The sequence below is a fragment of the Eretmochelys imbricata genome, chromosome 6 (genome assembly GCF_965152235.1).
Source record: "Eretmochelys imbricata isolate rEreImb1 chromosome 6, rEreImb1.hap1, whole genome shotgun sequence".
NCBI classification, from domain to species: Eukaryota; Metazoa; Chordata; order Testudines; family Cheloniidae; genus Eretmochelys; species Eretmochelys imbricata.
The window spans coordinates 42,107,858-42,124,620 of NC_135577.1; the positions used below are offsets into that span (position 1 = coordinate 42,107,858).

The 16,763-nt window shown below is 43.4% G+C and overlaps 1 protein-coding gene across 9 annotated transcripts in view; it reads left to right on the forward strand.

The window, feature by feature from the left end:
* The window catches only part of IMMP1L (inner mitochondrial membrane peptidase subunit 1), a 71,511-nt gene that overhangs the window by 36,694 nt on the left and 18,054 nt on the right, over positions 1 to 16,763 (forward strand). For all 9 annotated transcript variants that reach the window (XM_077818475.1, XM_077818473.1, XM_077818476.1 and 6 more), the window contains 3 exons: positions 2,611 to 2,744; positions 3,414 to 3,502; positions 4,530 to 4,656. In XM_077818475.1, the coding sequence (XP_077674601.1) occupies positions 2,640 to 2,744; positions 3,414 to 3,502; positions 4,530 to 4,656 (321 nt within the window). In that variant the 5' untranslated portion in view covers positions 2,611 to 2,639. The remainder of the gene's footprint in view (positions 1 to 2,610; positions 2,745 to 3,413; positions 3,503 to 4,529; positions 4,657 to 16,763) is intronic.

Sequence of the window (16,763 nt, forward strand, 5' to 3'; positions counted from 1 at the left end):
CCTCTATTTCTTGGTTTTTAAAATAAATTTATCTGTGGAACCGTCACACTGCATTATCTTAATATTTTAAAGTCTGTTTCCTTGATAATTTTGGGAGTGGGAAAGAGGGGGGTGGGAAAGAAATGTACATGTTACCATAATTACATTTCAATAGTTTTAATTAGGCTTAAAAGTTGGCACTTTCTCTCCTGGTTTGACTAGAATTTTCTTGCAAGGCTGGGTCAACAGAGCAGCAGAATGTCTGTTTATATAGTGTTGTCTATATTTTGGTAAACTAGAATTATAGAAATTTAAGGTGTTGATCAGTATAGGCTTTCTTATTTACTTAAATAGGAGCTCTGTGGAAAACTGAGAATTTAGATATTACTGTATTGAACAATGCACCAAAAAATAAGGACACACCCAAAAACTTCAGGATTCTCAATTTTTTTTCATATCCACAATTTTCTTATTTTTCCTGGTGTCTAAATAAAGCCTTGTTAACAAGTGCGGGGTGCTTTTTTCCAGTCAGATTGATGCATTCTCCCTCATATTAGGTCTAGTCATGAAAACCCTTACTCATGTGAATGGTCCCTCTGGGTGTGTGTACACAGCAAAAAACAAAAACAAAACTGTGGCAGTGAGTCTTAGAGCCTGAATACAGACTTGGGCTTGCACTGCAATACTGAAAGTAACAGCGTAGGCATTCCCACTTGGACTGGAGCTCAGGATCTGAGATCTGTCCCCCTTGCCAGGTTTCAGAGCCCAAGCTCTAGTGCAAGTCTATAGACCCAGGCTCTGAGACCTGCTGCCACAGGTGGTTTTTTGCAGTGCAGTGTACCCACTGAAGTCACCTTTAAAGGACAGATTGATTACTGCAGTTTCCTGTGGTGAATTAGGCCATAAATGTTTGTCATTGCTAACAAAAACAATTCTCTTTGATTGTGAAGTGTTTCTTATTAAAACTAAAATGTAATGCTAGCACTTGAAAAAGAACTGTGGTTAAGATACAATCTCTTTATTTGATTAAAATAATCACATAAGTATTATGTAAATATACTATCATAAACTTACAGACTGCTTTTAAAACATAAAATCAGACCCATTCCCTGTTTCAAAGACCTTACAGTCTAAAGTTCCGAACTCTTGTTTTGACTTCAGATCTGAGGGCACCAATTGCTTCTCAAGAGGTACTCATCACCTTGTAGGATGGAGCCCTAAGAAGTTACACAAGACATAGATGTCCTTCAGTAAGGTGGTAGAAACTATTTCATGGTAGCCAACATGAAGATCATTTTAGCTGAGAAATAAGCATTTTATAGTAAAAGTTAGCTGTTAGGTCCTGATCCAACAAAGAATTTAAGCATGTGCGTAAATGCTTTGCTGGATTGTGAAAAATGCCACTTAAACACACCACTAATTTTAATAAAGTGAATACATATATCCTCTCTCTGATATATTGGTACTCTCTTATATCCTAAGTTCATTCTATGTGGTGGATGCCACCTGTATGGATGACTGGGTGAGTCCTCATCTGCTAGTAATCCAAGTGACAGCGAATCCAGAAGCAGAGATTTTTATGACCAGTACCACCACCTCCTCTCCTGACTTGCAGGCTTCCCCAGTTCTCACTGAAAGAAGCTGGTTCATCTCTGCTGAGGCACCATTTTCCTTCCAGGTTTCAGTGGAGCTTCAGAAAATGGACCAGAGTAGAACAAAACAAACTCCTTCCCAGAAAAATGATAGCTGAAAATGTCCCTTCTATGTGCTTCTCCTCTGCAGTCTTTGGCAGTGAGTCCATTCCATCCCAGACATAAAACAAGAAATACTGTATTCTCAAATCTTTTAGCTGGGGTAGTGTGTGAAGAGAGAGCTGGTCTTTAGCTTATGAAGAACTCAAATCATTCAGGCTTTTTAGATCAGAACAAACACCTTGAATTGCACCATGGCAGCCTCTTGGGTCAGGTATTATGTTCTCTGTGGGCTGCCACTTCTGCACCAGCTGAAGTTTATAAGTGGATTTCAGGTGTAGCCCCAAATGAAGTGCTTTGCTGTAGTCTAGTATCCAGGTGAGAGGCAAAAAATAACTGTGCCAAGTTCCACATCTGAAAGGAATGATCACAACCTTCCATTTAAGTACAGATAGAAAATATACTTTTGACCAGTGATATCTGGACATCCAGCAAGAAAGCCCAGCTGCAAACTTGTGTAACAAAAGCCCCAGCCCAGGGAGAAGACATTTTCTGCCATTTCCTGCTATTATTTCCCCATGCCTAAACCACTTTCCCTTATTTCAGCTGCCCACTAGTTCTCATCCAAACCATTTCAGTTACATGCTGGGCATGTCAGTCAACTGTACTTTCTTCATCCAGTGAAATAGTCATAGAGCTGTGTATTAGCCACACACTGTTGGGATTATAGTTCAAACAGCACACTATTCGAAACCACAAGTGCTGTTCATCTCAGTGAGTTAATATTTCCATTATTTCTAATAATTTGCTCCTTGTCTTCTCATTAATCTGAAATATTACATATGACTGCCGTTTTAAAAACCGAACACATTGAGCAACTGTGACTTTTTTTTTTTAAAGTGTATTGACTAATTATGTATCTTTTATTAATATACTTTAGGGCCAGCTGCACAACAGTAACTCTGTGCTATGCTTCGAGATGTCATGGGAAAAACCTTTCGACTTCTGGGGTATACCATTCAATATGGCTGCATAGCACACTGTGCCTTTGAGTACCTTGGAGGAATTGTTGTGGTAATTTACATTTTCATGCTAATAAGGATAATGCATTTAATCAGAACTTTATTATAATAGTGGAAAGTTTTAATATTATCAGCAGTTTAACATCATGCTTCATTTCTTCAGTTAAAGGCATTGAGCACCTTGCAGAAAGCTGGGACCACAAATAGCTCTTTAAAAAAGCATTTTTTCCCAATCCTGTTCTTAGCTCTACCAGCACTAAATCTAGTAAACCAGGCACCCCAGAAATTGGTGGTAGTTGATGATGGTGTAGAGCTAGTGTCACAACTTCTTTGCCACTCCCCCTCATAATGGCTGAGGAAAGGAGCCAGGCGAGAGGACCCTGCAGATCCTCCCCACAACTTCCTGATGATCCTTGGCTGCTGTAAGGGCCTTTTGGGATTGTTGGCAGCTGGTGCAGCATAGAGCGATCTTGTTGGAGATCAGAGTAGACTGATGCACAATGTGTTGATATTTCCATAACGCTTAAGTTGTGGGAGCTCAAAGGGAACCTTTATACATTCCCTTTTCAAATGTGTCTTGTACTCCTTGGCTACAGCTAAGGATCTAGTCTATTGTTTTCCCCCAAATTATAGCTTTTTGGTGACTTATTTGCAAATAATCTCTTAAGTACTATACAAGTTAAAATATTTTTCAAATAGTAATTTTTGTTTAAATTTACAGTGTTCTGGACCTTCAATGGAACCAACAATTCAAAATTCTGACATTGTCTTTTCGGAGAATCTTAGCCGCCATTTTTATTGCATTCAGAAGTATGTTGCTTTGTTTAGTTTTCTAAAGTTTGTCATGATAATGATTATCGCTCTGTCCATTGCCTTTCCAGTGTATTCCCTCTGGCAACTCACTGTATCTTGTCTTTTTTCCTGTTTTCATCTTCTTTTAATAGTTTTTTGTAAGTGCCAGTCTCATTTCACTTTATCTCTAGAAGGGAAGACAGATTAAAAGTTTTGCTTTTAGTCACACGATACAAGATTACTTCACTCAGAGTTCTCCTGGGACGTAGTGCATGTCACTTTTGGAATTTTGGCCAAAAGATTGAAAATCCCTTGTGTCCTTCCAACCACGTTTCTCAGACAAACATCACACTGAATAAGACTTCCTATTTTTCATTTATCTTGTCCTATATGGTGAGCTGCTAGTATTCCAGGCAGGAAGTTAGGGGAGAGATTCTCACCAGAAATGATGAAAGTACCATTTATTATATTGTCCCTATGCCACCTTATTATTTTATGGAGCATGCATATGTACATAGTGGTCATCAGCCACATAAAAAACAAGGCCCTTGCTCTGACTATTGTAGTTTACAATCTAATGCATGCAACTAAGGGACAATAGGGTAAACAGAAGTAATGTAGGGGATAACAGACTCTTGGAAATAGACATTGTAAGGTTTCCTGAAAGAAGAGGGTTTTGCAGAGGATTTGAAGAAGGTTGGTGTATACAAGAAACTTGAGGCTGATCTGTATATAGTAGGCAGCAAACACACTGATGTAAATGGCTTTTACTTGTTCAGGGCATCGTCAGATGACGATCAGCTGTATTTTTATTGTTGTTCAAGTTGTATACATTGAATTTCTTCAAATGTGCTTTTTAAAACATATATAGAATAATTGGTCCTTTTAGCTGAGTTGTCATGGGAAAAAAATGGAGATTATAGGCAGTGCTTCTCAATAAGAAATACATATTTTTTTCAATTCAATGACTATTAATTATTAGTTGTATATATATTCATCCAAAGAGTGTTCTATATTGACATTTCTTTACAATTTGTTCCCCCAGAGGTGATATTGTAATTGCAAAAAGCCCAAATGACCCAAAATCAAATATCTGTAAAAGAGTAATTGGCTTGGAAGGAGACAAAGTCTGTATAAGCAGTCCTTCAGATTTCCGTAAGAGTCACAGTTACGTAAGTATAACTTCCTATTTTGTAAATCATATCCAGGATTACTTAATATGCAGTCAACATTATTAAAGTAGAAGCTGCTACTTCATATTTAAATACTGATAATTCTTGACAATGTGTAGCTGACTTTTCTTATGAAATTTGATTCTTAATGTGCATTCTTGTTCACTGTATGTCAGACAGTCTTCACAATGGTTCTTGAGTCCTAAAAAATGAAATGCTAGAACTGCCAGGCCCAGCTCCCCACTGTGAAAGGAGAGATGGCAGCTCGGTAACCTTGGTGGAACCCTGGTGGGACCGAGGGGGACTCCCTCAACCTGGGTCTCAGCTGCAGGTTACTGAGCTGCCACCTCTCCTTCCAGAGTGGGCCCAGAAGTGGAAGAGTTGGAAGAGGCAGCATGAAGAGACGTTATTTCTGCCTCATCCACCTCTTCCACTTCCAGGCCCACTTCAGAAGGAGAGGTGGCTGTTTCTTTCTCCTTCTGGAGTGAGGAGCAGGCTCAGAAGTACTGGAATGCTATTCCGGCTCCTCCAAAAAGGGCTGGAACATTGTTCCTGAGCATTCCAGCATAATTTGAGTGGTGGTCCTCCATATCTATAGCAACTGGAGGGAGACCAGATCTTTATTCTGTTCTTTGCTTGGAACTGTCTTTCTGGAACTGCCTTTCTGGAAGAACTTTACAGAATTTTCTGCCTCCAAATGTACAGATGGCAGACTCAAGGACTCTCTTTTATAGCAGAGCTTTTCTCAGTATTTGAAAATAACTTTGACTAAATTTCACACTGGTTTCTCATTGGCTTCAAGGAGTTTCGTTGCAAAACTACTAATTTTTTTTCCATTTAGTTTTCTGAGGAAGCACTTTGTCTTAACCCTCTGTCTGAGACAGCAACAGGAAGCAGAAGGGCAAGAAATGTTCCTCCTTGCTTACACCATTTCCCGACTAGCATGTTCTCCTAGGAAATCCTTAAACTTCATTGCAAGGCTCGGCTGTAAATAATTTGAGTTGAATAGCACTTTAAAACTTTTATCTCACTAGTGTCCATAGCTGAAAAATACTATCATTCTGGAATATTCTTCTTGGAGGGCAGTCCAAAGCTTGGACTCAGAGCAAAGATTTGGTCTGCCTTCAGTTCCTATGGAGACCGGAACACTCACTGAAAAGACTGTCTCTCTGATGTTTTTATAAAGAAAATTCACAGGTAAGACACCATTCTCGTTTATCCCATAAATTATTAGTGAACAATGTTTTCTGAGACTAAGGACTTGATCCTGTGATGTGATTAGGAAACTCAACTGCCACTGAAGATAGATCTCAAAAGTAGTTAATAGTTTACCTAATACTTTTTTATGTTACATATTATACATTAATATATTCGGTCTTTTAAAATTTATCCTGGTAAGTGTACTATACTTTGGTACCTCTCAGTTTGTTGTATTAGGCTATGTGCGTATGTAGTATGTATTGTATGTATATTGTATTAGGCTATGATTGAATATACAATCAGTACATTCACTCATAAACTCTTTAATGAGCAAAGACTATTAATCATGTTGAATATATGTTGTATTTGTTAGACTGCCAAATTCATTTCACGAGAAAATTTTAATATAACCTTACAGTATTTTAATAATTCACAATACATAGTCCAATGTGATGGTGTTTTTATTTTTATTAAAATATACTGCTTTTTCTCCTTTTATGGGGCTTTTTCTCCTTTTATTATTGCAACACTTAACCTTCTTTTTGGCTAAACTGTTTGTAAGCCTGTTCGTGGGGGGGAGTCATGACACATTGAGTGACTTGCGAAGCAAGAAACACTAAGGATTGAGCAAATTAGTCTCTTCCCCCCTCCCTTTCTTGGATTCTGGTGTCCACCAACTAATGGCTAGATGTTATAGTAAGCTTACTCAGTTAGTAGAGACACTAGTCTGATACCAGTAGAATCTGTGCAGCATATTTATCACAGTTGCTTCTAGGAGGCTGCTGACCCTGTGAGCCAAAAAGAAATTTCCTCCTATCCATTTCAGTAGAAATGGTGTTCAGCTTGCATCAGCCAGAAGTTACTGTTGGAATATCTTACAGATTCTAAGCTTGTGATCTCTGTGCTCATCAGTACCACTATACCTGGGACCTAAAACCTAAGTGTGTTCTCAAATCTAGTTCTACTACCCTCCCTAAATTTGTTCTTGAATTCACTTCTGTGTATAAATGGGGAGGGGGGAATGGGATCATTTATTATTAGGCACTGTTATCAGTTTCAAAACAGTGCTTCTTTCAGAAATGGAGGGAAGAAAAGAGAGGAAGATAGCTGCTGATCACAAGATCGCACCTCATCAGAAGAGCGAATCTATAGTTCGAAATAGTCTATTTTCCTTTCTTGTTCATTTCCCCTTTGGCATGTTCAAGCATTGCAAGCAAGTATTTTACCTTCTTTAATACAAGTTCTATCAAAAATGTATCATAAATCAAGTTGACTAAAACAAAAAATTTCATTCTTGTTTGCAAGACTCTCAAGCCATGTCCATATTATGAATTGCTAGGCTCCTACGCCTCCCGTTCCCATCCCATCCACCAGAGTACTTGTGGTGTTAGTGATCTCAAATCAGCATTCATATTTTTTTTTTATAGTAATGGCCTTTTCTCTTTTCCTAGGCATTTTCTTAAATTACTGAATTTAAGATTTAGAAGTTACTTTTTAGCTATAAATTGAGTCTGGCAGGAAATAGACTATTCACAAAATTTCAGATATTTGGACAAATGCATAGTAGTAAAGAATATCAACACTTACGATGCAGTGAAATTGAGTCATGACATATTAATCCTTATTAAATATGTAGCTAATTTAAAACTTTTACAAACGAGAGAGGGCATTTTCTGACAAATGAAATGAAAACTGAGTGAAAGTCCACAAATATGCTTTGAATTGCCCCACGATGAAATCCTTCTCTCCCTGTTTCTACTTCTTGGTTCTCTGAAGACATTCCAGAATGTCAGCATTATGACATCAACTAGTGGAAGTCTCACTGTAACAGATGATATCTGATGTCACAGAATGGTGGCATTCTGGGATATCTTCAGAGACTCAAAGTATCAAAAAGGCTTTACAATTGCAAAAATGTTTTATAGTGTAAGTGGAAACATTTATTTCTGTGTAGAATAATCCATATTCATAATCTATTTCTGGACTTACACTGAAAAGCAAAAATAAAAATTCAGTTATTGGTATGAACACTAGAGCCATTTGCTCCAGTACTCTAAAAGTCCACCCATCACCATGTATAAACAGTGATTTATTTAACATTAGAAAACTTTATCACTGAGAATTTTACAATAAAATTTTAGACACAGTTATTTGCTTAGCCAGTATTTTTCTATGTTATATTTGTATTTGAATAAGAGATTTCCCCCCTCACAGTCTAGTTTCTCCAGCTTGATCATTGCACTGAAGTCATAATGTTATATTTGACTTGACATTCTTTAATTATAGATATAATTGCAATACCCTCTGAAGCACACTGTCACTGAATGTTGCCCCTCAGTCTCAAATTCAATACAGAATCAAATAAGATCTTTAGTATTGCTGTAGGACTCCTAGCTTCTAGATTTCCTGACTTTTACATGCTCTAAAACACTTAGCTTTATTATTGTATTAATATTTTTCCATTTAGTTTACTGATACGAGAATGTTTTAGTAAAATGATTTTTAAAATTCCATTTCTAAAGGGTGAACTATCTAAGGTTGTACTTTGCCTCTTCTCATGAAAAAAAAAACAGATTTACAGGGGCATTTCTTTCTGAAAATATACTGATCACAAATATGTTTCTGAGCTGGCTGGCTTTGACACCAGGATACACCTCAACAAAAAACTTTTTTTAAGAATGTGGGTATATATATTCTTTGAGTGCCTGTTCATGTCAATTCCAGTCAGGTGTCTGCGTGCGCACGTGCACAGTAGCTGGAAGGTTTCAGAGTAGCAGCCGTGTTAGTCTGTATCTGCAAAAAGAAAAGGAGTACTTGTGGCACCTTAGTGAGCTGTAGCTCACGAAAGCTTATGCTCAAATAAATTTGTTAGTCTCTAAGCTACCACAAATACTCCTTTTTTTAGTAGCTGGAAGATTTTTCCCTAGCAACCGTAGGGTCGGCCTGGGCACCCGCTGGAGTCGTGCCTTCATTGCGCCCAATATAGAGCCCTGCCAACCCTACACCCCCTCAGTTCCTTCTTACCACCAGTGACAGTAGATGGAACTTCCCCTTCCTCTTCTCTTGCTTCGGCAAGTGGATTAGCAGTGCTTTATATGCTGTACATAGTCAGTTTCCAGTAGTTAGTATAGTGTAGTAGTTCTTTATAAGTTTCAGTTATTGGGGGTTCCTCCCCATTTCCCCCCACATTTGTTACCGGGGCATGCCACTATCCCTGGGCTTTGACTTGCCAGATTTGCTCAAAGCGCATGCCAAAAAGTGACCCTCACACCTCCTACTTACAGTGCCTGGGTGAGGGTCACCAGAAAGACCTCTGCAAGATCTGTCAGGAATTCCGACCAAGAACCATTCAGTAAAGGGAGCAGAGTCTCAAAATTCTCCTTATGGAGGCAGCTCTCTTACCTCAGTTGGACCCAGGCGCTGGGGATCTTAGGCACGTTGTCTTAGGCATGAAGTGCTCCGTTCCGTCTTTGAAGGATCTGGTGCTGAAGAAAGATGTTGACAAGGAAGCTCGGCACCATCATGGAGCCTCTCGGGAACATTCCAGCCTTCAGCACCGGTCCCAGTTGCCAGCACAGAAGGAAAAAAGGTCAGAGAGGCTGATCTCCCTCGGCAAGACCCAGGGACCAGCCATCAGTGGCACCTCAGTCAGGCCACGTTGACTCCTGCCCAAGCGAGGCAGTCGAGTCCGGGCCCGTCTCACTCACCACACCCATGGGAGCATCTACCATTCCCGTCCACCTCAGAAGTCTCTGGGGTGGTGCAGGACCTAATGAGGCTCACGGCTCTGTTCTTGCCGCCAAGACAGGAGAGCATCTTGGCACCGTAGGTTCCATCCCAGCACCCAGTGCAGTCAAAGGGAAAGTCGGCGATGATGGCACACCAATCCCCATCGCCTTGGCACCCTTCTTCTCCAGTACTGCCATCCAGAGAGCGCAGTTGGTTCCCTGCTTCTCGACGCTCTACCTCGAAAAGAGCAGCGCCACCCTGGTCCTCCTACTCGGAGTCAGAGTCAGGCTCATACTGCTCCGACTATAGCAGGAGCAGAAGATCCTCCTCAAAGCACCATATGCGGTCACACCCAATGCAGTGGGCCCCTCAATGGCTAAATCCACCGCAGTGGCCCTTTTGGACTTTGTGGGCTTTCCATCAAGCCCAGGGTCGGAGACAGGGGTTCTGCTTGGGTGAAGCATCAGTGGCATCTGCAACGTTCATTCCGCCACGATTGGCTCCGGAGCCAGTGCCTCAGTCATTAACACTGGCACCGACTGTGGCACCGACATTGACCACTTTGGCACCAGAGGCATCAGCGGCCCAGATTGCGGCTACGATGCACAATGCACCCTCGACACCGACACCAACACCGCCTCCATCATTGGCTCTGGCTGCAACGGCGCCTACAGGAACCCCAGCGCACATGCTGCACCAGGCACCGGCACTGGTGTGGGGCCTGGCATCGGCACCGACACCCGTCCCTGTCACAGCACTGGGACCAGGCCAACTTACCGCAGTTCCCATGGGGTCAAGAGATCCCTCAGGTTGGGATGGTAGGGAACAACCACCTCCCCTGGTGGTCTCCTCCTCCGTACCAGATCAGGCCCTAGCTCGCACTTCAGTAGCCCCAGCTCTGGAAGACTCCAGGGTGTTGCAATAGCTGCTGCACTGGGCATCTGGGCATTAAGGCAGAGGAAGTTGTGGATGATGTGGACCCTATGGTGGACATCCTGACTCCCTCCGGCCCTGCCTGTACCACCTTACCACTGATAAAGACAATCACGGATATGACCATTACCCTTTGGCAGACCCCTGCCTCGCAGCCACCTACGGCCAAGCGCAATGAGCACTGGTATTTTGTGCCCTCCAGGGGCTATGAACACCTCTGTTCCCACCCTCAGCCTGATTCCCTAGTGGTGGATGCCACTAACCAGCGTGAGAGGCAAGGATTTCAAGGCCCTTTGCCCAAGAATAGGGATGCCCAAAAATTCGACCTTTTTCAGGCGAAAGATTTACTCCACAGGGGGACTGCAACTCCAAATATCCAACCAACAGACCATCATTAGCAGGTGCTTCTACAGTGCCTGCTTGGTGATGGCTAAATTTACGGAGTTGCTCCCTCAGACTCTCGCACCGAATTTTCGCCTTTCGTTGAGGAACAAAGACTGATCTCCAGAGCGTCCCTTGAGGCAGCACTTGACTGGGCAGATGCGGCACCTAGTTATGGCTACTGGAGTGGCCAGGAGAAGGGGCTCATGGCTCCAGGTTTCTGGCCTCTCCTATGAGGTACAGCAAACCATCCAAGACCTGGCCTTTGTGGGTGAGACTCTCTTCTCAGAGAAGATGGACTAAACAGTCTTAAAAATTCCAGAGCTACCCTCAGGTCCCTGGGCCACTATACTCCTTGAACACAGCCGTGACACTTCCGCCCGCAGTCCCAGCAGTGGTTTGGTCAACAGAACCGCCAAGACGGGTCCAGAAGGAGGAATTGGAATGGAAGGAGAAGCTGCGCCAACCCTCTGGCCAGGACTCGGGACAACCCAAGCCGATTCAGGGGCCACACTGGCCTTTTGAAGGCACGGTCAAGGATGGTGTACCACACCTGACAATGGATCCATCCCACCTTACCTTCTCATCCCGACTTTCATATCGTGATCACCCAGCCCCACAGGAAGTACCTCAGGTTTGTGATGAACAACACCCACTACCAATTTACAGTCCCCCCATTCGGCCTGTCAGCAGTGCCTCATGTTTTCACCAAGTGCATGGCAGTTGCTGCTGCATTTCTGCGCAGGCACCGGGTACAGGTGTTTCCTTATCTCGATGACTGGCTGATCAAGGGCTGCTCCAAGACCCAAGTGGAAGCTCAGGTCAGATTCATCAGAGCCACCTTCAACAACCTGGGTCTCCTTCTAAACAAAGCAAAATCGACTCTGTCCCCCGTCCAGAGGATAGAATTTATATAGGCAATATTGGACTTGGCCCAGGCCAGGGCATACCTGCAGCAAGCGAGTTTTCAGGTTCTGACCAATATCATTCGAGGCCTCAGACTGTTTCCCACCACCACATCAAGAAACTGCCTGACGCTTCTCAGACACATGGCTGCCTGTACCTATGTGGTGCAGAATGCCAGGTTCAGGCTTCGACCTCTTCAGTCATGGCTCGTGTCAGTGTACCGCCTTGCCAGGGACAGCTTGGACAGGATAGTGACCCTGCCTCGCCTGGTCCTTGACTCCCTTCTGTGGTGGCTCGACCCTCAGGAAGTATGCTCAAGAATCCCCTTCACCAGTATGCAGCCATCTCTGTTGCTAATGATGTCCGCATCAGACTTGGGCTAGGGAGCACATCTAGGAGACCGCAGGACTCAGTGTCTCAGATCTCAGGCTGATCTGGCTCTCCACATCAACGTCAGAGAGCTGAGAGTGGTGTGCCTGGCATGCCAGACCTTCCGGGCATACTTAATGGGACAGTGTTTATCTGTCATGATGGACAACACCACAGCAATGTTCTATATCAACAAACGGGGGTGCACACTCCTCTGTGCCAGGAAGCCCTCATGCTGTGGGACTTCTGTGTAGAACATCTAATACACCTGCAAGCGTTGTATCTCCCCGGGGTACAGAATGAGCTGGCGGACCACCTCAGCAGGTTGTTTCACAGCCACGAGTGGTCCCTTCACCCGGACGTCGCAATTTCAATCTTCCAGAGGTGGGGCTTTCCCCAGATAGACCTATTCACCATGAGATACAACAGGAAGTGCCAGCAGTTCTGCTCCTTCCAAAATCACAGTCTGGGCTCCAGTGCAGATGCGTTCCTCCTCCATTGGGGGGGTTGTGTTCTGTACGCCTTTCTGCCCATACCGCTCATTCACAAGGTACTCCTCAAGATCTGGAGGGAATGAGCTCAGGTCATATTGAGAGCACCAGCCTGGCCTCATCAGCACTGGTACACATCTCTCCTAGACATGTCCGTGGAAGCCCTGATCACCCTGCCGCTCTTCCTGGACCTTCTGACACGAGATCATGGTCATCTTCAACATCCAAACCTCGAGTCACTTCTCATGGCATGGACGCTCCATGATTGAACCCAGTGGAGCTTTCCTGTTCAGACTAGTTTAGACAGGTCCTCTTTGGCAGCAGAAAACTCTCTACAAGAGCCACATACCTTGCTAAGTGGAAGAGATTTTTCAATTTGGTTGGCGCAGCGCCATTCATCCCCGACACTACCATCAGTGCCTCTTATTCTGGACTACTTCCTACATCTGAAGCAGCAGGGGCTTTCGTTATAGTCGCCATCTCGGCCTTTCACCTGGGTGAGGAGGGCTGCTCTGTGTTTGCTAACCTCTGGTCACCCAGTTCTTAAAAGGACTCAACAGGCTATACCCTAACGTCCGTCAGCCTGTCCCAATCTGGGACCTCAACCTGGTCCTTTCTAGATGCATGGACCACCTTTTGAGCCCTTGCTGATGTGTTTGTGCTCCCTGCTCTACCTCTCTTACAAGGTGGCGGTCCTGGTGGTGATAACCTTGGCCAGGAGGGTGTCTGAACTCAGGGTGCCAACCTCAGAGTCCCCTTATACCATGTTCTATACGGATAAAGTGCATCTCAGACCTCATCCTGCCTTCTTCCCGAAGGTGGTATCGCAGTTTCACATCAACCAGGACATCTTTCTCCCGGTGTTCTACCCTAAGCCGCATTCTAGCAGCAGGGAGCAGAGACTTCACTCACTAGATTTCTGCAGGGCTCTAGCTCTCTACATCGAGAGAACGAAGCCATTCAGAAAATCAGTCCAGCTATTCGTGATGGTGGCAGACAGAATGAAAGGCCAACGTGTCATCACAATGCATTTAGTCATGGATCACATCCCACATCCGTGAGTGCAACAACCTGGTGGGGGTTCCCACACCCCCGATCACGGCGCACTCCACCAGGGCACAGGCTTTATCAACAGCGTTCCTGGCACAGATCCCTACTAAGGAAATCTGCAGAGCAGCAACATGATCCTCCATCCACACTTTTACCACACACTATGCGATTGTGCAGCAGGCCAGAGACTGTGGCCTTCGGATGAGCAGTGCTCCAATCAGTGGATGACTCCGACCCCGCCTCCTGCCACTACACCAGCAAAAGCACTTTATTGCCCATATCAGGTTCATCTACACTAGGAGGATTTACTGTGTGCTGTACTTATTCCTGTGTAAGTGCTTGTGGGATTGGGTCCTAAATCTAGAGTGCAGTTGATGGTTATGATTTAGGCCCTGATTCTTCAAAGCACATAAGCATGTAATTGGGGCTATGTCTACACTGGCAACTGAATGACAAAACTTTTGTCTTTCAGAGGTGTTAAAAAACCCCCACCCCCAGAAAGAAGTTTTGCCAACAAGCTCTGTGTGAACAGCTCTTTGTCGGCAGGAGCGCTCTCCTGCCGACAATGCTAACACCGCTCATTGGGGGTGGAAGCTTTTTGTCGGCAGGAGAGCTGACAAACAGTGGCTAGACCGGGGTGGGCAAACTTTTTGGCCCGAGGGCCACATTGGGATTGCAAAACTGTATGGAGTTTTAGGAAGGCTAGGAAAGAAAGGCTGTGCCTCCCCAAACAACTTGGCCCCCTCCCCACCCACTGACTGCCCACCTCAGAACTCCTGACCCATCCAACCCCCCCCGCTCCCTGTCCCTTGACTGCCCTGACCCCTATCCACACACCCCCACCCCCTGACAGCCCCCCTGGGACTCCCACGCCTACCAACACCCCACCCCCCCCGTCCCCTGACCGCCCCCCCCGGGAGTCCCTGCCCCTTATCCAACACCCTCTCCCCCCCGCTCCCCACACCTTTACCATGCCGCTCAGAGTGGCAGGACTGGCAGCTGAGGCGGTGGGGGAGAGGGGACAGCAGGGGAGGGGCCGGGGTAGCCTCCCCAACTGGGAGCTCAGGGGCTGGGCAGGACTGTCCCGTGGGCTGTCGTTTGCCCACCTCTGGGCTAGACTGTGCGCCTTTTAGCGATACGGCCGTAATGACACAGCCCTGTCGCTAAAAGCTGCATAGTATAGACATAGCCTAAGTCTCATTGACTTCAACGGGGCTTCAGCATGTGTTTAAAGTTAAGTGTGTGTTTAAGTGCTTTCTTACGCCAGGGTCTTAATGGCATACTTGCTTCAAGGGATAGGTTAAATCAGGTGCATAAACCTCTGCCTATTTGCATAAAAAAGGAAAATGAACTTCCTGTATTCAGAGAACTCATAAAAGGGAAGCATAAGCTCTTAGAGAAATTAGTAACATGCAGTTTTTCTTATCAGTGCGACATAATGTGAATAGTAGTTTGGTAATTGTCTTTCATTTATTAGTAGAGGGAAATGTTAACAAATACATAGAGAAATAAATATACTTTATTATAGTAGATTATTTCAGTAAACACTTTCTTGTAAAGATTGTTTGCTACTTTATCATAAGAAAATGTGGTTTGACTTGTAAAGTATAAAAATTGAGCTGATTTGAGGTGACTCATCTGATATTTAAATGCATTATAAAACAAACAATCTTATTTAGTTCAGTTAAATTACAAAATCTAAATCTTGAGAGTTAGTATGAAAATGGCTTGTTAACAATTAAAATTTTGAATACTTCTTTTTTTTAAAGTTATAACAAAACACTAACTAATTATGATTTAAGTTTTCTAATTCCTTTTTGTAAAACTCTAATATGTAATCCAGGATTATAATTCAAATCCTGAATATCCTATTGTCGTTTTTGCCTTTGTTTTAATGTCATTTACCTTTGCTTTAATTTCTTTTGTACCATATGTTCTGTTTACTGCAGCTCTTATTTAGAAACTGAAAAAGTGAAAGGGAAATCATCAGAGTAAAACAGTTTGCACATCATAAGCCACCAATATGCTAAGCCCTTGTGTCACTTAAACAGAAGTAGTACCTAATAATATCATTTAATACAGCTAAGGTCTGTAAATAAGGAACTTGCTTTTTGCAAGTTACAGTGATAAAAAGCTGAGATACAAATCCATTTCTCAGCAACACTCCCCTGATAATCAATCACAAAACACTGCTAATGCTGTGACTCTAGCTGATGTGGGGGAAATATGTTTACTTTGTGTGGTTCATTGCGGAGATGACATGGGCCTTTCATCCTGTAGCTAACTCCAGAGCTAACATAATTCTGAAGATAATGTGCCTTATTATGTTTGCACATATGAGAAGTGGTCTTATTCAGAGCTGTTAAGTCTCAAACATAGTCAGTGTCAAATGCAGTGAGCACTTTTAATATGAACACTGAGAATAATTTAATGTTAATGTAAACAATATATTCGTTGCTGAGACGTAAAATTTCAAAAGACACTGTTAGTGATTTTAGGATCATTGTTTGGATGCTTAACTTGGTACATGGAGCAGTTTCAGAGGTGGAGTTCTCAGCACTCTCTAGCAATCAGGCCTCTTTAAAGTGCCCCAGATTGTGCACTCCAATTATTGAAGAACCTCAAATCACTAGTTCTTCTCTGAGAACTTGTCCATACAGATCCCACTATAAATGTATATGCCCTATGAATGCAAGCCTGGAATCTTTTAGCCAGCAGTGTATTTCGTAGCTGAGCATGCCCCCTGCATGCTCTCATGCCCCCTTCCCAAGGGCATAAAGGGCAGAGCAGCTGTAGTCATCACTATGTGTTGCAGCAAGATGGAGCTACACAGTGTCTTGTCTGCTTCCCCGTTAGTATCTTAGATAGTATTAGGACAGGGTTTTTAGATACTCTGTGTTGCTGCTTTTTAGTATAATATTTTACTTGGTGCCCATTAGAAAAAAATATTTTAAAATTTACTTTTTCCTGACCCTCTTTGTATTGATAGTGCAAGTCATGGCTAAGTCTCTGTCTCTGGACTTGAAAATCTGGCCTGCAGGCAAATCA